Raw genomic sequence first — 16,885 nt, 5'->3', positions numbered from 1 at the left:
GACCGTCAGGTCGGGTCCCGCCAGCCCGACTGCAGGGGGTGGGTTGGCTCGACCCTACGCGATGGGCGAGGGGCATGTATATGCTGACGCGTCGGGCATGCGCATCCTTTCTTGCTTCCTTGTTGGTCGGGGATGGGACCGTGAGCTGTTCGTTTGAGCATTCCTCCCCTGCCTCCTCTCCGGCGTGCCCCCGGTTTCCTTGCTCGACGCACGGTGTAGCAGCGATCTTTGCCCGACAGAAACGAGCTCATGTAAACCCGGACGGGTCGGGCTGGCTCAGCTCGACAACCGGCTCCCCCCTGTCCGACCCGCTTGCGTCGGGCTGATGTATACAAGGCTTATAACACGGTGATCCGGGACTGCAAAGGCAGCGGCGTGCTCGTGCGCGCTCGCCACAAAGGCACGAGTCGCATGTGGTGGAAACCCTACACTGGTAGTAACGACGAGATTTCTATCAGATGGCGCCACGCACCGCAGCGCACTTGTGGCGCGCGCGGACAGGACGGAACGGGGCCACGCTCGAGACGAGCCGCTTTAAAAAGAGTGAGCCCCAGGGACAAACAAACAGGGGTACAAAGTGAGCGCCGCTACAACTCTGCGCAGGCGAGTTTGCGACGCGGAACAAGAGTGCCGAATCAAAGCCGCCGCGCCGCCGACATATGTCTGGAGAACAGAGCGGCGGCGTGGAAGAAGGGGGCACTGGAGGAGATGGGTGTGGAAGGGAGGGACCGAGAACGCCGGACGACAGCAGAGGAATATAAACGCAGCCGAAGAGCGAAGCGGGCAGACCGAGTGCTGTGCTGCGACCCCAGGTCCGCTCCACTCCATCACTGGGTCTCGGAGAACGCCTCGCACGCCACGACCTGGCATCTTGGCGCCCCGACGAGCACCGCGCACAGCTCGCAGTCGCTCTTCCGGAAACAAACTGTCGTAGCACGCAACTGGGACGGTATGAATGGCGCCTTTGAAGCAAAAGATCACATACGACGATAAGATCCTGGTATACGCGGGGCCGCCGCGGTGGCTCATTGGTCAAGACGTTCGAATGGTGATCCCGAGGACACGGGTTCGATGAAGGCGAAACGCAAGGCGCCCGCGCACTTTACGATGTCCAGTGCACGTTAAAAAAAATAAAAAAACACCCAAGGAGTCGAAACTATCACGGCCCGCCACAACCGCCGGCATCATAACCAATGCCGCTTTTGGACGTTAAAGATACCACTCCATACCATATCAGATCCTTCTACTACCTACCCACACGGCGTAAACTTCGAGCTGTGCTTACAATTTGCGGCACGCCCGAACTGGCGTCTGAGGCGGAACAATGACATTGACCCTGTTGGCCCCTAGCAAAGACTGAATCAGCGAAGCGAGTTTACAGGCCTTTTCGAAATTCTGGTTTCAGGCGAGGCGTGTTACTGTCACTCCTGTGTGACGCTGCTACATTTTCGGTCGCAACGTCCGCCCTACCCAGGATCCGCTGGCACATATAAGCCGAGTGGGCAGCGGATCAAGGGTAGGTGGGTAGGGGGGGGGGGGGGGGGGGGGGGTTGCAAAACACCGAATCATGGTACCCAAATGAGCAGTAAGAACCTTCGCGAAAGGTCCAAGTTACGGCGAGCTATAAATACCTTCTTCGGTTGTACAAGTCTCGTTAGTGCCGAATTGCCGATAAAAGTTCTCGGGCAACGAAGACGTTCGCAGGTTGCACTGTAATGTGCAACCTGTGGATGTCTCCCTTCTGTCCACGACAGTGCCTCCACTGCAGTCTCTGCAGTGCTCTCAAGGTGCTCAAGGCGAAAGCCTTTAACAGCTGATGAGTGGCATCCGCAGAAACTTTGCGCGATATGTGTGCGCGGGATTTCGATGCAGTTCTGGTATATAGTGACCGAAAGTTATAGTTAGCGACAGATAATGATAGTGATAGAGAGAGAAAAAGGAAGAGGGAGAGATGGGAAGAGATAATATCTACTATATATAACTCACATCCTCATCTTTCCCTCCCGCCTCTCCCACCCACCTCTCCATCTCTCTCTCTGCTGAAGAATAAGGGGCGTTCCAAGGATCGCGGCAGGGCGGCCAAAATGCTTTCGCCTAGCTGCAAATAAGACGACATGAGCGTGTCCCTAAAATTTCTCAGAAATTTGTTAAAGGACCGCTGTCCAGGGTATGACTGTTTAAGCAAAGGAGCCCAATGCTTCGATCAGGTATCGGGGATTGTGCAAAATGCTACAGCGATACGCGCGCCGCAAAGCAGCAAAAATACAAATCAAAGCTTTCTCATCCTCCCCTTCGGGAAATCAGCCTCCCCGTTCTCTACGAGCCGCAAGGCTGACGTCAGAGTAGCGACGACATCCATTGGTCTGTCTCGCTGACTGACGGGTGAAGGATGGGCGTACACGATTAATTGTGCGCGCCGTTCGCTGCGCGCTTTTTCCTCGCCACGGCCGGATTGAATGCCATGAATGCAGCGGCGCACGCTCCCTCGCCCGTTTCGTTTTCGAACACGCAGAGTGCCACGCCCCACCTCCCACCAAACGAAGAGGAGGAAGGGGCATTTTGCCTGCGGGGGCTACACGACCGGGCAGGAGAGTGAAAAACTTTTGCGAGGGAACGGGAGGAGAGAAATACGAGAGAATCGGGTGATTGCGGTGGCTATAACTGCGTTATTAGTTCCTATTTTCAAAAACATTTTTTCGGCCTTGCGTTCTAGGGATGAAGCCTCCCAGTCACGGGGAAAGAAAATATTTTCGACCGGAGGGTGGGAAGTGGCCCTTAAGCAGGGAAAATTCACATAAACAACTCGAGCAGATTTGTGTCAAAAAACCGCTGAAAAGGTTCTTTAGATGGCACATGGACTCAGTATAGAATATCAAAACTGCGAATAGTAATTTTGAAGTAGAGAAATTTATTCAGGAACCTCAAAAATAGCAGCACCATGCAACTGACGCGACTGAGAATATTGTAAAGCATCCACCCTTCTCAAACACCCCGCACACAAGCTGAGGTGTCCCCCCCCCCCCCCCCCTCCCCCCAACATACCCTACGCCGATATCGAATCTTCGCGCCGAGCCGATACCGGCGACACTCGCAAAGGTGGGGACGACGGCGTTATAAATGCAGGCGCATTCGACAGGGGTGTAGCCTCTATAACAGCTGGGGAGCTCCGCCACGATCGTAAAATGAGACTGTACTTTTTCACATCCGTGGGCACAATTCCAGCTGTCGCCGCGACAAGGACGCAAAAGGTGGCGTTTCTGCCGCGAACTACGAAAGAATCGCGCTGCAAAACAACGACAATATATAATTTTTCGAGCGGCGGTATTGATTACATTTCAGCGGTCAACGCGCGGCCTTTTCTGCAGCGCAGCGGGACACGGCGCCGAAGCGCGAGCGACTTCTTGCACCAGACAGGTGAGAGCTCACGCGGGCTCCACTACAAGGGACGCGCTTTGTGCGCGGGCTTCCAGCGCGGCAGCCGCTGACGCCCGAGAAGCGTGCCGACGCGGCGAGAAAAGGGGCGGACTCGGGAACGTCGCGGAACGAGGCACAAAAGATGCCGCCACGCGATGGGAAGGAAGCGAGGAAGCCACTGCAATGGCGCGGGACAAAACAGTCGGGCGGCGAAACGACGCCCATACGTCTGTGTCTCCGGCCGCACGGCACAGCTCGGGAAGGGTACGAATGCGCCGCTAGAACAGCCTGCGGGCGCTGTGCACGCGGCGGCAGTACGCGCCCGTTTTTCCGTTCCAAGAAGTCTGGGCAGGTGTGGAACGCGTTGCAGAGCCAAGGGCTAGATTGCGGAACTGCCAACTCGCCGTGGATACGCGCAATCGCTGAACGCAGGTACGAACGGCATAAATCACCGAGAACAAAGCGGGTACAACGTGGCGCTCTCGAGACTGGCGACGGCAGCGTCTTCCAAAGGGGGAGAGAAGGACCCATTTGCGGGCCCGACAAACGCAACGCTCTGTTTTCGGCGCCCAATCCGGATGAGAGCGGAAACAATCGCTGACTTAAGCAGCGAGGAGAGGAGGAACACTGCACGCAGCAGGTGAATGCGGCGGTTCATCGCGTGAATGATGACGCCGCTGTTTTCGTCACCGACGGTACAATACTGAAGACGGGAAACGAGGATACGTCCCTACAGCTTATCTCGCATATCTCGCGGCTGCAAGCTTGCCCTCAGAGGCAATTATCTATGGCCATATATTAGGCAACCATTCATTTAGTATTTATTTCATTTGGTCCTCTTCCATTCGCCGCTTCTCCCAGTGACGTAGACATCGGGAGCAAGAAGACATCGCGCAGGTCGCGGTGATGGGCGGAAGCACGTCCATGACGTGCAGCTGACCGACACAACCAAACGCAGGACGTGTTCGACGCGTCCGACGTGCTTCGTCGGAGCCGATTCCTGCTCGATAAGTAAACCGTTTGCTGGGCACTGGTGGCTTTGGGGAGAATTAGGGCCTGTGACGCAGTCTGGACCGGACGCGGCGGATAGTACGATCCGTAAAACCGACGCCGCGACCAGACAGGCTGCGTTTGTGATTGGCCGGTTTCTTCTTGTATGTCAGGCAAAAAAAAAAAAAAAAAAAAAAAAAAAAAAAAAAAAAAAAAAAAAAAAAAAAGATTTCTGCTAGATTGTGGGACTGTGTACCCAAAGTATCCAGGAGGAAACCATGCTTCTTCAACTGGAAAAAGGTAATTCCAGATGGAATGGCATCTACTTCCTGCTGGATTATGGAACCAGAAATCGCGTCCAGCTGGAATGTTCCGGTTTCCAGCTGCAAACAGGTAATCCAGCTGTAAATTCAGCTGGAAACTTTCTTTTCCAGCTGAAATGGGCACGCCTGAAAGAAAGTCTACCTAGTGTTTATTTTCATGTGGGGCAGCTGTCATATCATAACTGATGTTTCGACAGGAAGAAATCAATCCCAAAAAGGTGGAGGGGGGGCTATGCAACAATCCACTAAATACTCATTTCAGAGCATGTGCTCTAAAATGTTAGTTATCAGTTTTCCAGAATAAGTGTAGTATGTGTGCATTGGTATAATCGGTGCAAATTGACTGATAGCATAAAATACATAGAAATAATAGGTCACTCACCTCAGAGCTGGATGCACTAGTACAGTTCACAATTGCGACAGGTCACCAGCAGACCAGCTAGAAGGTATAGATGTACCAGCTAGAGGGAAATCCTTCCCACATGACTCCAGCGAGCTGTTGACTTTCTTTCAGTCTTCTGAGAACTACACACTGGGACGAGCAATTTGCTTCCTTGGTTGCAAACTAGTCTTGCTGCTCCTTTTGCACAAAAAAATGTCCGGAAGCGTCCATGCCTGCACGTCTGTCACGCACAGCCCATGTAAGGCAGTTCATGAGTAATGAGACATTTCCTTTTGTGGCATCACAAGCTCCATCGTCAGCAGTATCTCAAGTACTCCCAGTGAAAGCAGCTTGCTGGTAGCAGATGGTAGCAACACTGTGGAGCATCTGAGATGCCTTATGTCGCCCAAATCTGGTCCAGGCACAGAATTTTATGTTCAAATCTTCTTCGCAAACCAGACGGAAAGATGTGCTAGCAGCTTTTCCAACTCATTGTACACACCACCATTAACTGGAGGTCGCTGCAGCCAACAGGCAATACATGTAGAAAAATGGCACCTTGCCAAATGCACGGTAGACCAGCGATGAGAACCGCACCTTTATTGCAACACCGTGCTTACAATGAGTGGCAATGCACGCAGCAGCTCTCCGAGGGCAGTCACAGCGAAAACCTGACGCAGCACTCAGCCTGAAGTGCTGGTGTTGCAAGAACAAGATTAGCACAGAAACCTGAAGCTTTCTTTCGAAAAGAAAGTGCCAAAATTATCTCGCAGGGAAAGAAGTATAACTGTCATCTTACATAGCCCTAAGTTGTTGGCTATGCTCCAATCACATTATATAAGCAAAACAGCTGCTCATATTAAAATTTGGCGCGGTATCTTTCTAAAAGAGAAAACAGCAAGTTATTGTGCCTCATTTTAAAGTCTACTCTACTACAAGTAAGAAAACTGCAATTCATGAAAACGATCTGCACCTCTCACTATATTAAAAAAAAAAAGGAATTCCCTACCACTTATAGTTCCAACCTAAAGTGTTCATAAAGCTATTAATTATTTACACTTATTATCTGAGGTAGCAAGAAAAAAATGTGCTAATCTATTTGTTGAGGATGTTTATTCTTTTCTTTTTTTCCCCTAACTGTCCCACAGGCCCTTGTCCTCCAGCTCTGCAGGCTTCCCCGCTCGCTTGGTGCCGTGCGGCAGAGCCCACTGCTTTCAATGCGAATCTGGGTGCACAGAAAATAGCCCAAAGCCATTCGGCCTCTCACCTTGACCTCAAGCATGTCGTGGCTCTGCTTGAGCTCGGCGCGCTCCTTCTCCAGCTTCTCTACCTTGGCCTTGAGCTGCTCCACTTCCTCCTAACCGGGGGCCAAATTGGAGACACACTAGTCACGTGACCAGCTCGCGGGCAGCGCATATGGGATGCTGAGTTTCCGAAACATAAAATGCACTACGCGCAATGCCACATCTTGCTTACCATTGCAATGCCCGGTAAAAGGCATATTACATTAAAATAGAGCACGGATGAAACGGCATACGAGTAGCACAGCTAACCCAAAATCAGCCCACAGCTAGGAATGAGGAAGTTTGAAAACGGGACAACACGAACGACCTTGAAAATTCCATCCGCATGCACCGTCCTGCACGACATCGTTCAGCAGGCAACATGCCCGATTTTTGCAGAATACTGGGGCACTGGCATCAAAACTTCGTTGCATTTAGAGTAGAACACAGGTCAAGAACAAAGCGGCACCTTGATAAGGTATCCAAAATGGCATCGACCAATGCCACATGGACATCATCATGTATTCTCTGCAAATCCAGATTTTCCTGACATGTCGACATTACATTTTTCTTTGAATATTGACATCACCCTTTAGACCTGTGCAAGCTTGATTCTGTAGAGTGCCGCCTTCAAACCTGTTTTCAAACCCATTCGCGATAACAAAATCTCTTTTCAATTTCTTTTTTATTGCTGAAAATAAAATAAATGAAGGCAGCGAGATCAGCTGAGTACGGGTGTGGGGAACAACAAGCTATTTCAGGGAAGCCAAATACTTGGACACGGTTGTGAGTGAGATATTAGTCATCTGATCACCATGATGCCAGCTGTTCTCTTTGCACACTCCCTCTAAGTCAGTACAAAAACTTTCCAGTAAAGTTAATTATAAACTGTTTCTCCAGGAGGAACCACTTTTGGCTGCATGATGATTCTCCCCCAAGCACCAAAAACCACTCAGCACCGTTTTCACACTTGACCTCGTTTGCCTAGCAAATAATTTACGGTCCTAGTGAATTGGGTGTCTTCCATTAGTTGGAGGCTTGTTTGTTCTTAGTGCGCTAACAAAAGCACCACGTTCATCTCTCGTGATGACAGCAGAAACAAAGTTTGGGTTCCTTTCAATCTGATTTTCCAGGTCTTGGCGCAAATTCAAATGCATGCTTTTTTGGTCCAGTGTTAGTAGACAGGCAACAAACATTACAGCCATGCTTCTCGTGTTCAAATAAACAGTCAAAATTCGCTGGCATGAGCTCCAATACGCATTTGTTGCATATGAAACATTGTCAATGATGTAATAAAAATCGTCGTTAATTTTTCTTGAGCATTGCCGACATTCTCGTCGATATGACTCGTTGAAGGGCACCCAGAGTGAAGACAATCACCAACACTGATATCCCCCGATTCAAATTGTTCAAACCATTTGTAAACTTGCATCCGGTTAAGTGCTTCTTTCCTGATGGCTGTCTAAAGCATTTCATGTACTTTATGGCAATTTTCTAGGCAAAAGCAATATTTCAAGCAGATTTGCTTTGCTTCACAGGAGGCGTTCGACGGCGTTCTGGACCATTCACAACACGACGCCACATAACCTTCTACAATAACGTCCACTCAGCTTCCGGCATGCCACGCAGGCCACTAATGCCACCTGGTGGGAAGGTCGCTTAACTGCCATTATGAAGAGCTTGTCCCTTTCGTAAGAGAATACAGTAATGCACCAAGCTGGGTTCACATTCACAAGGGTATGTTTCCACCATATTTCTTTACCACCTTTTCATGTGTTTAGACAAAAGAACTCACTTTAAGGAGAGTTCCATTTAAACCTGCCCTCCACAGACAGGTGGAGTCTGTGCTTTAGTGCATCAGTCCATCTGACAGTACAAGAGGGCATGCTGAGATCTAGCACTCCATGCTGACAGCACAATTTCATCGGCAGCAGCACTACATGCAACATTGCGAGGTTCATCTACGCAAGGGCTCATCCCCGAAATTGAGGGTACTGCATTCCCTGCTGCACATTGCTTCTGACGCATGTGCTTCATCGACATCCTTCGACTTCCATGTAAAGGAAGACTCAGGCCATAGCCTGCCCGCCAGCAGTACGGACACAGAACGCAAAATCAGTTGTGCACAGTGTGGTCACGTTACTGTTCACTGAGCGAATGAGCTCAGGAGGAATTCCGGCATGATTTTCAACATGTATGAAATTATTCCAAGGGTTGCATACTGGCTCTGGGGTGCGCAAACTGGTGCTGTGCAAGTCGTTAGTTTGAATCACATCTGAAATCTCGGAATCTCAAAAACCTGCCATCAAACCTATACTTAAATGGTATAAAGAACTGTACCTTAACAGCACAAGAATGATGGCCAGAGCACTTGGCTTGCTGCTGACTGAAAATTGCTGACAGCAAGCTTGAAAGCATGTACAATTTCCATTTGTTTTTCTTTTTCTTTTTAGCTGCCTCTGCGAATTCAGCAGGCTATGCCTCCAGTGCATGCTACTGAGCTCTAGTGAAACGTCTCTTTTTTTGCAACTACACTGGCATTCGCAATCTATTCACTTCAATTTTCCAAGATATTTTCTCCACTCCAAAGTGACTCGTTAAGATGGCTATTTGCTTTCCATTCATTTTCAATTAAAAATTCACTATTTGCATATCCGCAAATACATAAACCTTCTTTGACTCAAACTCGCATATCTCAAAACATCCATTCGGTTGGGAGTTTTCATGTAACAGAATCCAACAGGTACTGTGCATTTGCTGCCGCTTATCTCCGAACGCTTTTGTGGCAGAATTTGTATGTCTCTAAACTCTTGCCAGTAAATAGCTGCTAGAAACTGCATGAACGGAACAAAGTGTGAGCACACATGGGAGGCAGCGCTGCCTTTCAGCTGTTTATTTTCAGCTACTGCAATGGATGTATACATGTATGAAGTATCAACATTGTCTTTGTGCTGTTCCTAGCAGTCATGAACATCCAACTTGTCTAACAACCTTCAATCACCAGCAAAACCTTGAAGAACGGGCCATCAGATATTGATTTGGTGTGAACCACACACCACACAAAGAGCACCAAAATGTGCATCCAGTGCTGTCTGTTCTTCACATTATTCTGGCATGAACGTGCACAACCTCAACTCCTAATTTTCAAGACTGGAGAAATAAGAACAGGGAGAAGCGAAGTCACTAAACACATGATGGAGATGGCAGCCACTGCTGCTATCGTCTAAAGTGGACTAACCTTACTATAATGCTTGGTTTGCATAGTAGTGTTTGTCAACAAAAAAAATTGAGAATGGGGAAGTATTTGAAGTTACGAGCAGTTTGCACATAGACTTCGCTCTTCCATTCAATTCCTGCTGCACTGTTCAAAGTATCTTAACACCCTGACCATTCATATCGGGCACAAATGCCATCCTTCTAGTCTCTCCGACCACTAGGTCATGACGTGTAATGCAACGACAAACGCACTGACGAATTCCCTGTGCTGCCCGACAAGGAGACGTGCTGCCTCCAAGCAGCATGTTGCCCCTGCGATAAACTTCTCTCAACATCTCAGAAAGCAGCATCCATGTACTCACTCGGCTGAAGCGAAGCTCCTGCTCAGTCCGTTGAACATTGAGCACGGGCGCAATCTTGACAAACAGCCGCCACCAGGGCCAGTCGCGGATCTCCAGGAACTTGCGCACATTCCGCTGGATGCAGCAGATGGCCAGCTCTTGCACCTGCACAAGGAAGAAAGACAACTTTGGTGGAGCCTAGCTTCAATCACATGCAGCAATTAGGGCTATGCATAGACTGGAAACAAAAATGTAACAGCATCAACACCTAGCTGAAGACTAGCAGCAAATGTAGAATGAGTGACTGTACCTCAGCCATCTCCACAAGGATGCTGAAGAAGCAGACGGGAAGAAAGAACTCGCTGGATGACTGACTCAGGTGCCGAAACCTATCCATCAGTCCATTAGGATAGATGCTCTGTATTGGAAATACTTTGTGCAGGTTTTCTAGAGATTATTAGATAATTTGACTTTGGAATAATTCAATCATTTCTAGCGGCCCTTTTCAGTGCTAATAAAGAATGGTTTCACCACAGAGCATAGCTGTGCATTGTGTTACCATTTTACTTTAGTTACTGCTAGTTAGGTGTCAACTAATTGAATTTACATTCTAAGCATCACTGCCCTCTCACTCTATGGCCACAGTACAGGTTCTATGTCTACTCAAGCATTAAACTTTTCTCTGGCCGTTATTTTGTTATTTGCATAGTTCTCAGTCAGCTCTGGTTTCATTTAAATTAGTCTGTAGTGACCATACACAATTTTGAAATAGAGGAGCACAACAATGTTTGTGTATTAATTCTTTTCACACTCAAGTGATACTATTTGACACTCAAGGTAATTCATTAGGCCATCTGTTTTTGCTACCTGTATAATATCTGCATTTGGAAATTTCACTATTTGCAAACTGCTCAATATAAGCATTGCAACTACACCGATACTAAAATCTACTGAGCAGACACTGGAGACAAATGTTCTCCCAAATGCCTCTATCATAAATTCAAGTTTTGTTCTTATTCTATTTTTTTCCAATCAGCTTCATTTATTAGAAAGCTTACAAATAAGCAACATGCCTAACTGGGCAACACACTGAATTCCCACCAGTACATTAGAAGTGAGATGCGGTTAGGACATCCCTTTTGCAAAGGAGAAAGCAGGTACCTTTCGGCGCTGGAAGCGCTTGCGGGCCAGGTATCCTCGCAAGTGCGCTTGCAAGTGGATGAGGCCCTCGGCCAGCTTCTCCTCCCGCTGGGACTCCAGGAGGGAGATGGTGCCCGCCCGCAGGAAGATCTGGGACACAGACACACATAAGGACACTGCACAGCATATCGCTCGGTGTGAAGATTATGCGATGCAACCACAGTCACATTAATGACCCCTTCGCACAGCTCCCTATCTGCCAGATCAATCCCTAAACAAACCTGTGCGGTATAATGCAACAAGTAGATTTATTCCCCATTGCCTGGCCCCAAAAAGGCCATCACAGCCCATACACTCAGCTTAACTTGCTCTCCAACTTAAACATTCTGCACTATGTGGGGGCATCGCTTGCTGAAGTATAACCCTCACTCCTGAGGTGATGACACAGCACAGAAATAAAGGGAGCAGCAGATAGAACAGGCCAGCACTGCTGTCATATATATCGGAGTGCCTGAATACACACTTTTCTGACAACACTAGAACAAGTAGCTGTTCTATCATGCGCTGAGGCTACTAGTGACATTGATACACACCGGAAGTCACACTACTCTACCTCGCAGATGCTGACAAGACCTTTCAGTAGCTTTTCAAATGCGCTGCAGCAAGGAGAAGTGCATAAATGACGCCTCGAACTTGAAAAGGAAGCTATCCATTCAGAAATATTCCTCCGACACAGACTTCACTTATTCCAGATAAACAGAATCTGCTGGCTGGCCACAACACGCACCTGACTGAGCCCCAGCCGGTAGCTGCTGGGCTCCAAGTCAAGCTGCTGGAGCAGAGCCTCCGTACCAGCCCGCTCATCGCCAGATTCCTCCCCATTGACAATGCGGCAGTCTGGAGAAGCCAGGAGGCCGTATCGCCTCCGGAACTCCAAGTACAGCAGGTTCTCTGGGAAGCCTGGTAACAAGGAATCGTCGCTTGTCGTTAGAACCACCACAAAGCTCATCTGCCATCAGGGCAAGCCAGAAAGATAGACGGGCTGGGAGAGCGCATACAATATTCTATGTTCCCAATAAACCACCATCTGTCCAGTGGATAATCGACGCACGTCTGTTCTCTGACAGAGATATCCATAAGAGATCTATGGACCCCTGATGGATCTCTCACGGATGTCCAGCAGATGTCCAAATGGAACTGCTGAAGCTCAGCTTGAATGAGCTGTCGTGTCTTGTTTACTCCATAAACCTGCTCTTGTAAATCACCACCCCGCTAGGTAGAACTGAAGATTATTTGAATATCAGCCTAATGCACGTATTCTCAAACAGTGTTGGGCTGCTTGCAAGAGTTATGGAGGCTGCTTTTGTGCATTCCGCAAGCCCCTACACTGGCTCGCAGATATGCAATGACAGCAGCGCAAACCTACCCTGATGATGCACAAGCAGCGGCATACTCGACAGCATCGATTTTACAACTGCTAGCAGCGGGTAGAATTAAATGCACTCGTAACACTGCTCTGCAAAACCAACACCGTACCTTTCACCACATTCTGTGCCCAGCCAGAAAGCAGATACATCTTATCTTCCAGCATACTCTAGTTGTAAGCCAAGAAACTTGAAAAGCTATCCTAAATGCCCTACTTTATTTACTTTAAAACATTCCAGACAGGTAAGATGTGAACAGAATTGGACAAACTACTTGATTTCTAAGGAACACTTTGCACAAGAAGCGCCTTATTTGTCTGGACCAGACAGATCAAGCCACACCCTATGCTTGCTGGTTCACTGTGGCTTTGCTACTTGTCCACGCAAAGCAGCAGTGCCAGAAGCTATTTACTACAGCAAAGGGGGGGGGGGGCGATAGCTAATATTTACATGAGGCCAGTGCAAGAAGAAACTCTCCTGTAAAAAATTAAAATTACAGAAATAGAAACTACAAACTGTACAAACATGTATGTAAGCGATTGGTGCTTGCCCTTTGTCATCAGCAAATCTGAGGCCACGCTGCTGCCGCACTTACGCAACTGTGCGGTACAGACACAACTTAGTCATGGATGACACGTGAGTTGTTGGCGGAATGGCTCATTGACTTCGACAGCAGCATGGCAAAGAAAGGGCATAAAGTTCTTCTCATTCTTGACACTGCACCACCCACCATGTTGCACGCTGCCCAAACGGCAGCTGAGCTGCTTTTTCTGCCGCCAAATGTAACATCAAAAGCACAGCCATTGAACATGGGCATCATACGGCTGTTTAAAGCAGCCTACAGGAGCCGTGTTGTGCAGCGGATGCTAGTTGCAGTTGATCGCCTTGCTGCCAATGTGCGTCTCCAGGTCTCACTGTACATGGTAGTGGAAATGATCAAAGTGGCATGGATGGAAGCAATGCCCGAATGCATCGAGAATTGTTTTTGCAAGGCTGATTTTGCCGATGCACCTGAGGCAGGCATTGAAGACACTTAACAAAGCCAGCCTGACCACTACTTGTGCTGACACGTTAACGGTGACTTGGCTGGTCGCAATGTTGATTGGCAAGATTTTGTTGATGCAGATGACGCTGCTGAAGTTGCGGAGTCTTTTTTGTGATGAGACTGCCATTTGGGAAGTGCGGGTATCAAGCGATGCCAAAGCATCGGATGACGACAGTGAGCCATCGGAGCTAACACCCGTAAGTGCGACCATGGCAGTGAACCACATTAAGGCACTTCGAAATTTTCTATATTTTAAGGCCTTGGGAGACTAACACATCACAGCTTTGAACAAGCTTGAAACTGCCATCATTGGATGTGCGCTGAAGAAACAGACAATGATCAATTTTTCCCTCAATAATTTTTTTTTTTTTGATGCCGATTTTTGTGTGGCACACACATCTTATGAAGTTCTGGATATGGCAAACAAATTTTATGTGATGTTCAGGTCTGTTATAAGCAGGCTCAACTGTATTTTGGTATGACACCCGAATTGAATGCCTTATTATTCATTTTGATATTCAAAATCTTCGAACAATCCCGCAACCCTGGCTAGGGTGCGCATGTGCACGAAACAGCAACTGTTCTAGTTCCCGGCACTAGAGCACTCTGAGCAAGTCTAATACTGTGAAGTGGGCATCAGGTTTAAATGGACTATACATAGAGCTGCTCTTGGCTGGCATTGTGTTACCATGTAATGTGCATTTTTAGGGGGTTGACACTAGGAGGTTTTAGAATAAAGTCTGAGTGTATAGGGAGACCTTAACGAAGCCGTTCGCCACTCCGTATTCGCCAATGGTTTCCCGAACCTGGGTGAACCACTCACATAATCACTTTGTATCAATAAAGTTTATTCTCTCTCTCTCTCTCTCTCAGCAAAGCCTTCTGCACATGCCCACTGTTGCCTCTCTGTTTCTCTATCCTTCTAGTCAACGAGGTCCCCCACATAGTTAACATTTCAAAGTAGAAGGCAAGACCAAGCAGGCGACGAAAAAAACTTTTCCAACCAACAGTGCGATGGTAATGGCTGCTCACCCTGCTTGCGGATCCGCACGGCGTCCAAGATCTGAGCACCCTTGAGCTGGGATCGTACCAGGTCCACATCAAAGCGTGGCTCGCTGCCATCATTCGCTTCGCCCGCCGAGGAGGGCTTCTCACTGGGCACCAGGCAGTGGACAAAGTGCAGCCGGGTGCGACGCACAACTTCCAGTAGGCTGTCCTAAACACACACACACGCATACCCACACGTGACCACACTGAAGTGCGGACCAGCAAGAGATGCACATCAAGTACACAGCCACATAATTTTGAAATATTATTTTTCCATTATTTTCTACACCTTTCTGTCACTACGTGAAATGTCAGCGCTTGCTTCACATCAGCTAAAACCTGCCTGTTAAATAAGAATGCATGCCACAGATAAAGTCAGTCTACTCATGGCAATGGGATCAAGATCATAACTGTCGTAGGTATGGACCTGACTGCAATGTTGTGCTATAGCTCGGAAGCTCTTAAAAGGACTGTGACAATGCATGACCTGTTCTCTGCTGTTCTGGACTATTCACAAAGCCGTACGCCTGTGATACAGAATGTTCCGAGCCACGCTTATGGTTAGGTCGAAAGGGCTGAACACTGTCACCTCAAAAAATGGTAAATGCATGTTACCGTCTCTGCCTATGAGCACAATTTCAAAAGTTTGCCTAAATGAATAGTGGATTTAAATTCCTAAGCAAGCTGCTGCCTCTTCTTGTCCACCTGCTGTTACCGCTAAATGACAATACCGCTAAATGACAATACACAGTGTACAGTAAATGCTTGCTGTTTCGAACCTGCTTAATTAAAAACATTTAATTAAGTCTAAATGGTTTTCTTGCATTGAAAACTGACATTTTCTGTTGAAATCTTTTCCTCTTTTCTTTTTTCCATTTACACTGACAGTCCCATATTTGCACAAATATAACGCTTTTTTTTTCTGTCGCTGCACCTAAAGATAGTTACAGCAAGCTTAATTATGGAAGCTGTGCTGTGCTGAACAATGTCACACACATTCCCGAATGTGTTGCCTCACAAATAACATTGACGTATTCGTTCCTGCCGAGCACTTGCCAGTATTGGCTTGAATAAGCTGAGATCAGATTATAATAGCAATACACAACATTTTTTTTTTTTTTTCATTTTTGTGATGTCTGCAACCTCCCTCCTCGTGTTATAGTTGCGGTTGCATTATATGTGTGCAAATACAGCAATCATAAGTTGAATGGTGATGACGTATTTCCTTTCATATTTTTTTTAAAGTCTGTAGATACCATTCTAAGGGTACCATTCTGTTACCACAGCATGGGTAACAGTTTTGAACGACAATTGACAACAATTGCAAAGGCCAGTTATTGGGATTCTGTTATTAATGAGGCATGTTCTCATCTACTGAAGAGCCTAAAAAGAACAACCAGGTAGCAACCCCTGCCTAGTATGGGTGAAAAGAAGAGGAAAGTTGTAGTGATGCCATACGTGCATAGGATTTCACATGGCCTCAAGAATGTTGGCAAGATGTATTGTATAGATGTTGCATTGACCGCACCGCTCAAGATGAAGAGGATCTGCCCTGCTATTCAAAGGGAACGAGAATCTAGGAAGCAGGAATGTGGTGTTAAACATGGAGACCCTTTTGTCAGCTGCTGCAAGACCAGTGTTGTGCACAGGTTTCCGCTCACTGGTGGAGCCTATTATATAGGACAGACAGGGCGGTGTATCAACAAGAGGCTACACAAACCCCGAAACAACTTGGATAGGGGCAAGGACCAAACTTTTCTGGTCGCCCATTGCCATTCTTGTGAGACAATGAGGGAGAAAAAGTAGTGTACTCCCCTATTTGACCATGTTAAAATTTTATATCGGCACAGAGAAAAGTTGACGTGAGAAGTGGTAGAAGCATATTTTATTTCAAAGGACATCAAATGCGTCAGCAAGGCTTCTCTTGCTCTTTCAAGCAGAGTTTTCTTTTTTGAGTGACTAGCATATGAACCGAGGGATGTTTCATGTAAAAGTGTTTCGTTTTCAACATATCTGTTTTGTTTTTTTTCTGGGCCTTGGATCAAAGGCTGAAGCTGAGTTGTGAGTCAGTGCTTGTCCTGTAGCTTCCTTTTATCTTGTCCTATATCTTCATGTTTGCGAACTTTTTATTAACAATGCATTCTAAGGGAAAGTTCTCTGCTAGGCATTGCAATGCCCAGCACAATCTGTCCAACCAAGCATGCCTGTTCAAGGAGCACCAACCGTGATGTCAATGAGCAAGGCATCTGTTTCTCTCTCTAGTGACTAGTCAGGCTTCCA

At 47.5% G+C, this 16,885-nt stretch overlaps 1 protein-coding gene across 2 annotated transcripts in view; it reads right to left on the bottom strand.

Annotated features, from left to right (window-relative positions):
• The window catches only part of LOC146196234 (unconventional myosin-XVIIIa-like), a 199,476-nt gene that overhangs the window by 101,631 nt on the left and 80,960 nt on the right, over positions 1-16,885 (bottom strand). For both annotated transcript variants that reach the window (XM_084598128.1, XM_084598129.1), the window contains exons 16-20: positions 14,591-14,774; positions 11,877-12,049; positions 11,111-11,239; positions 9,971-10,114; positions 6,377-6,466 (exon numbers count right to left, since the gene is read on the bottom strand). In XM_084598128.1, coding sequence (XP_084454254.1) covers positions 6,377-6,466; positions 9,971-10,114; positions 11,111-11,239; positions 11,877-12,049; positions 14,591-14,774 — 720 coding nt within the window. The remainder of the gene's footprint in view (positions 1-6,376; positions 6,467-9,970; positions 10,115-11,110; positions 11,240-11,876; positions 12,050-14,590; positions 14,775-16,885) is intronic.

The sequence above is a fragment of the Amblyomma maculatum genome, chromosome 3 (genome assembly GCF_055883805.1).
Source record: "Amblyomma maculatum isolate TAMU_Amacu chromosome 3, ASM5588380v1, whole genome shotgun sequence".
Lineage (NCBI taxonomy): Eukaryota > Metazoa > Arthropoda > Arachnida > Ixodida > Ixodidae > Amblyomma > Amblyomma maculatum.
The sequence above is the reverse complement of the archived record's forward strand: the minus strand, read 5'-3'. Positions and strand labels throughout refer to the sequence as shown.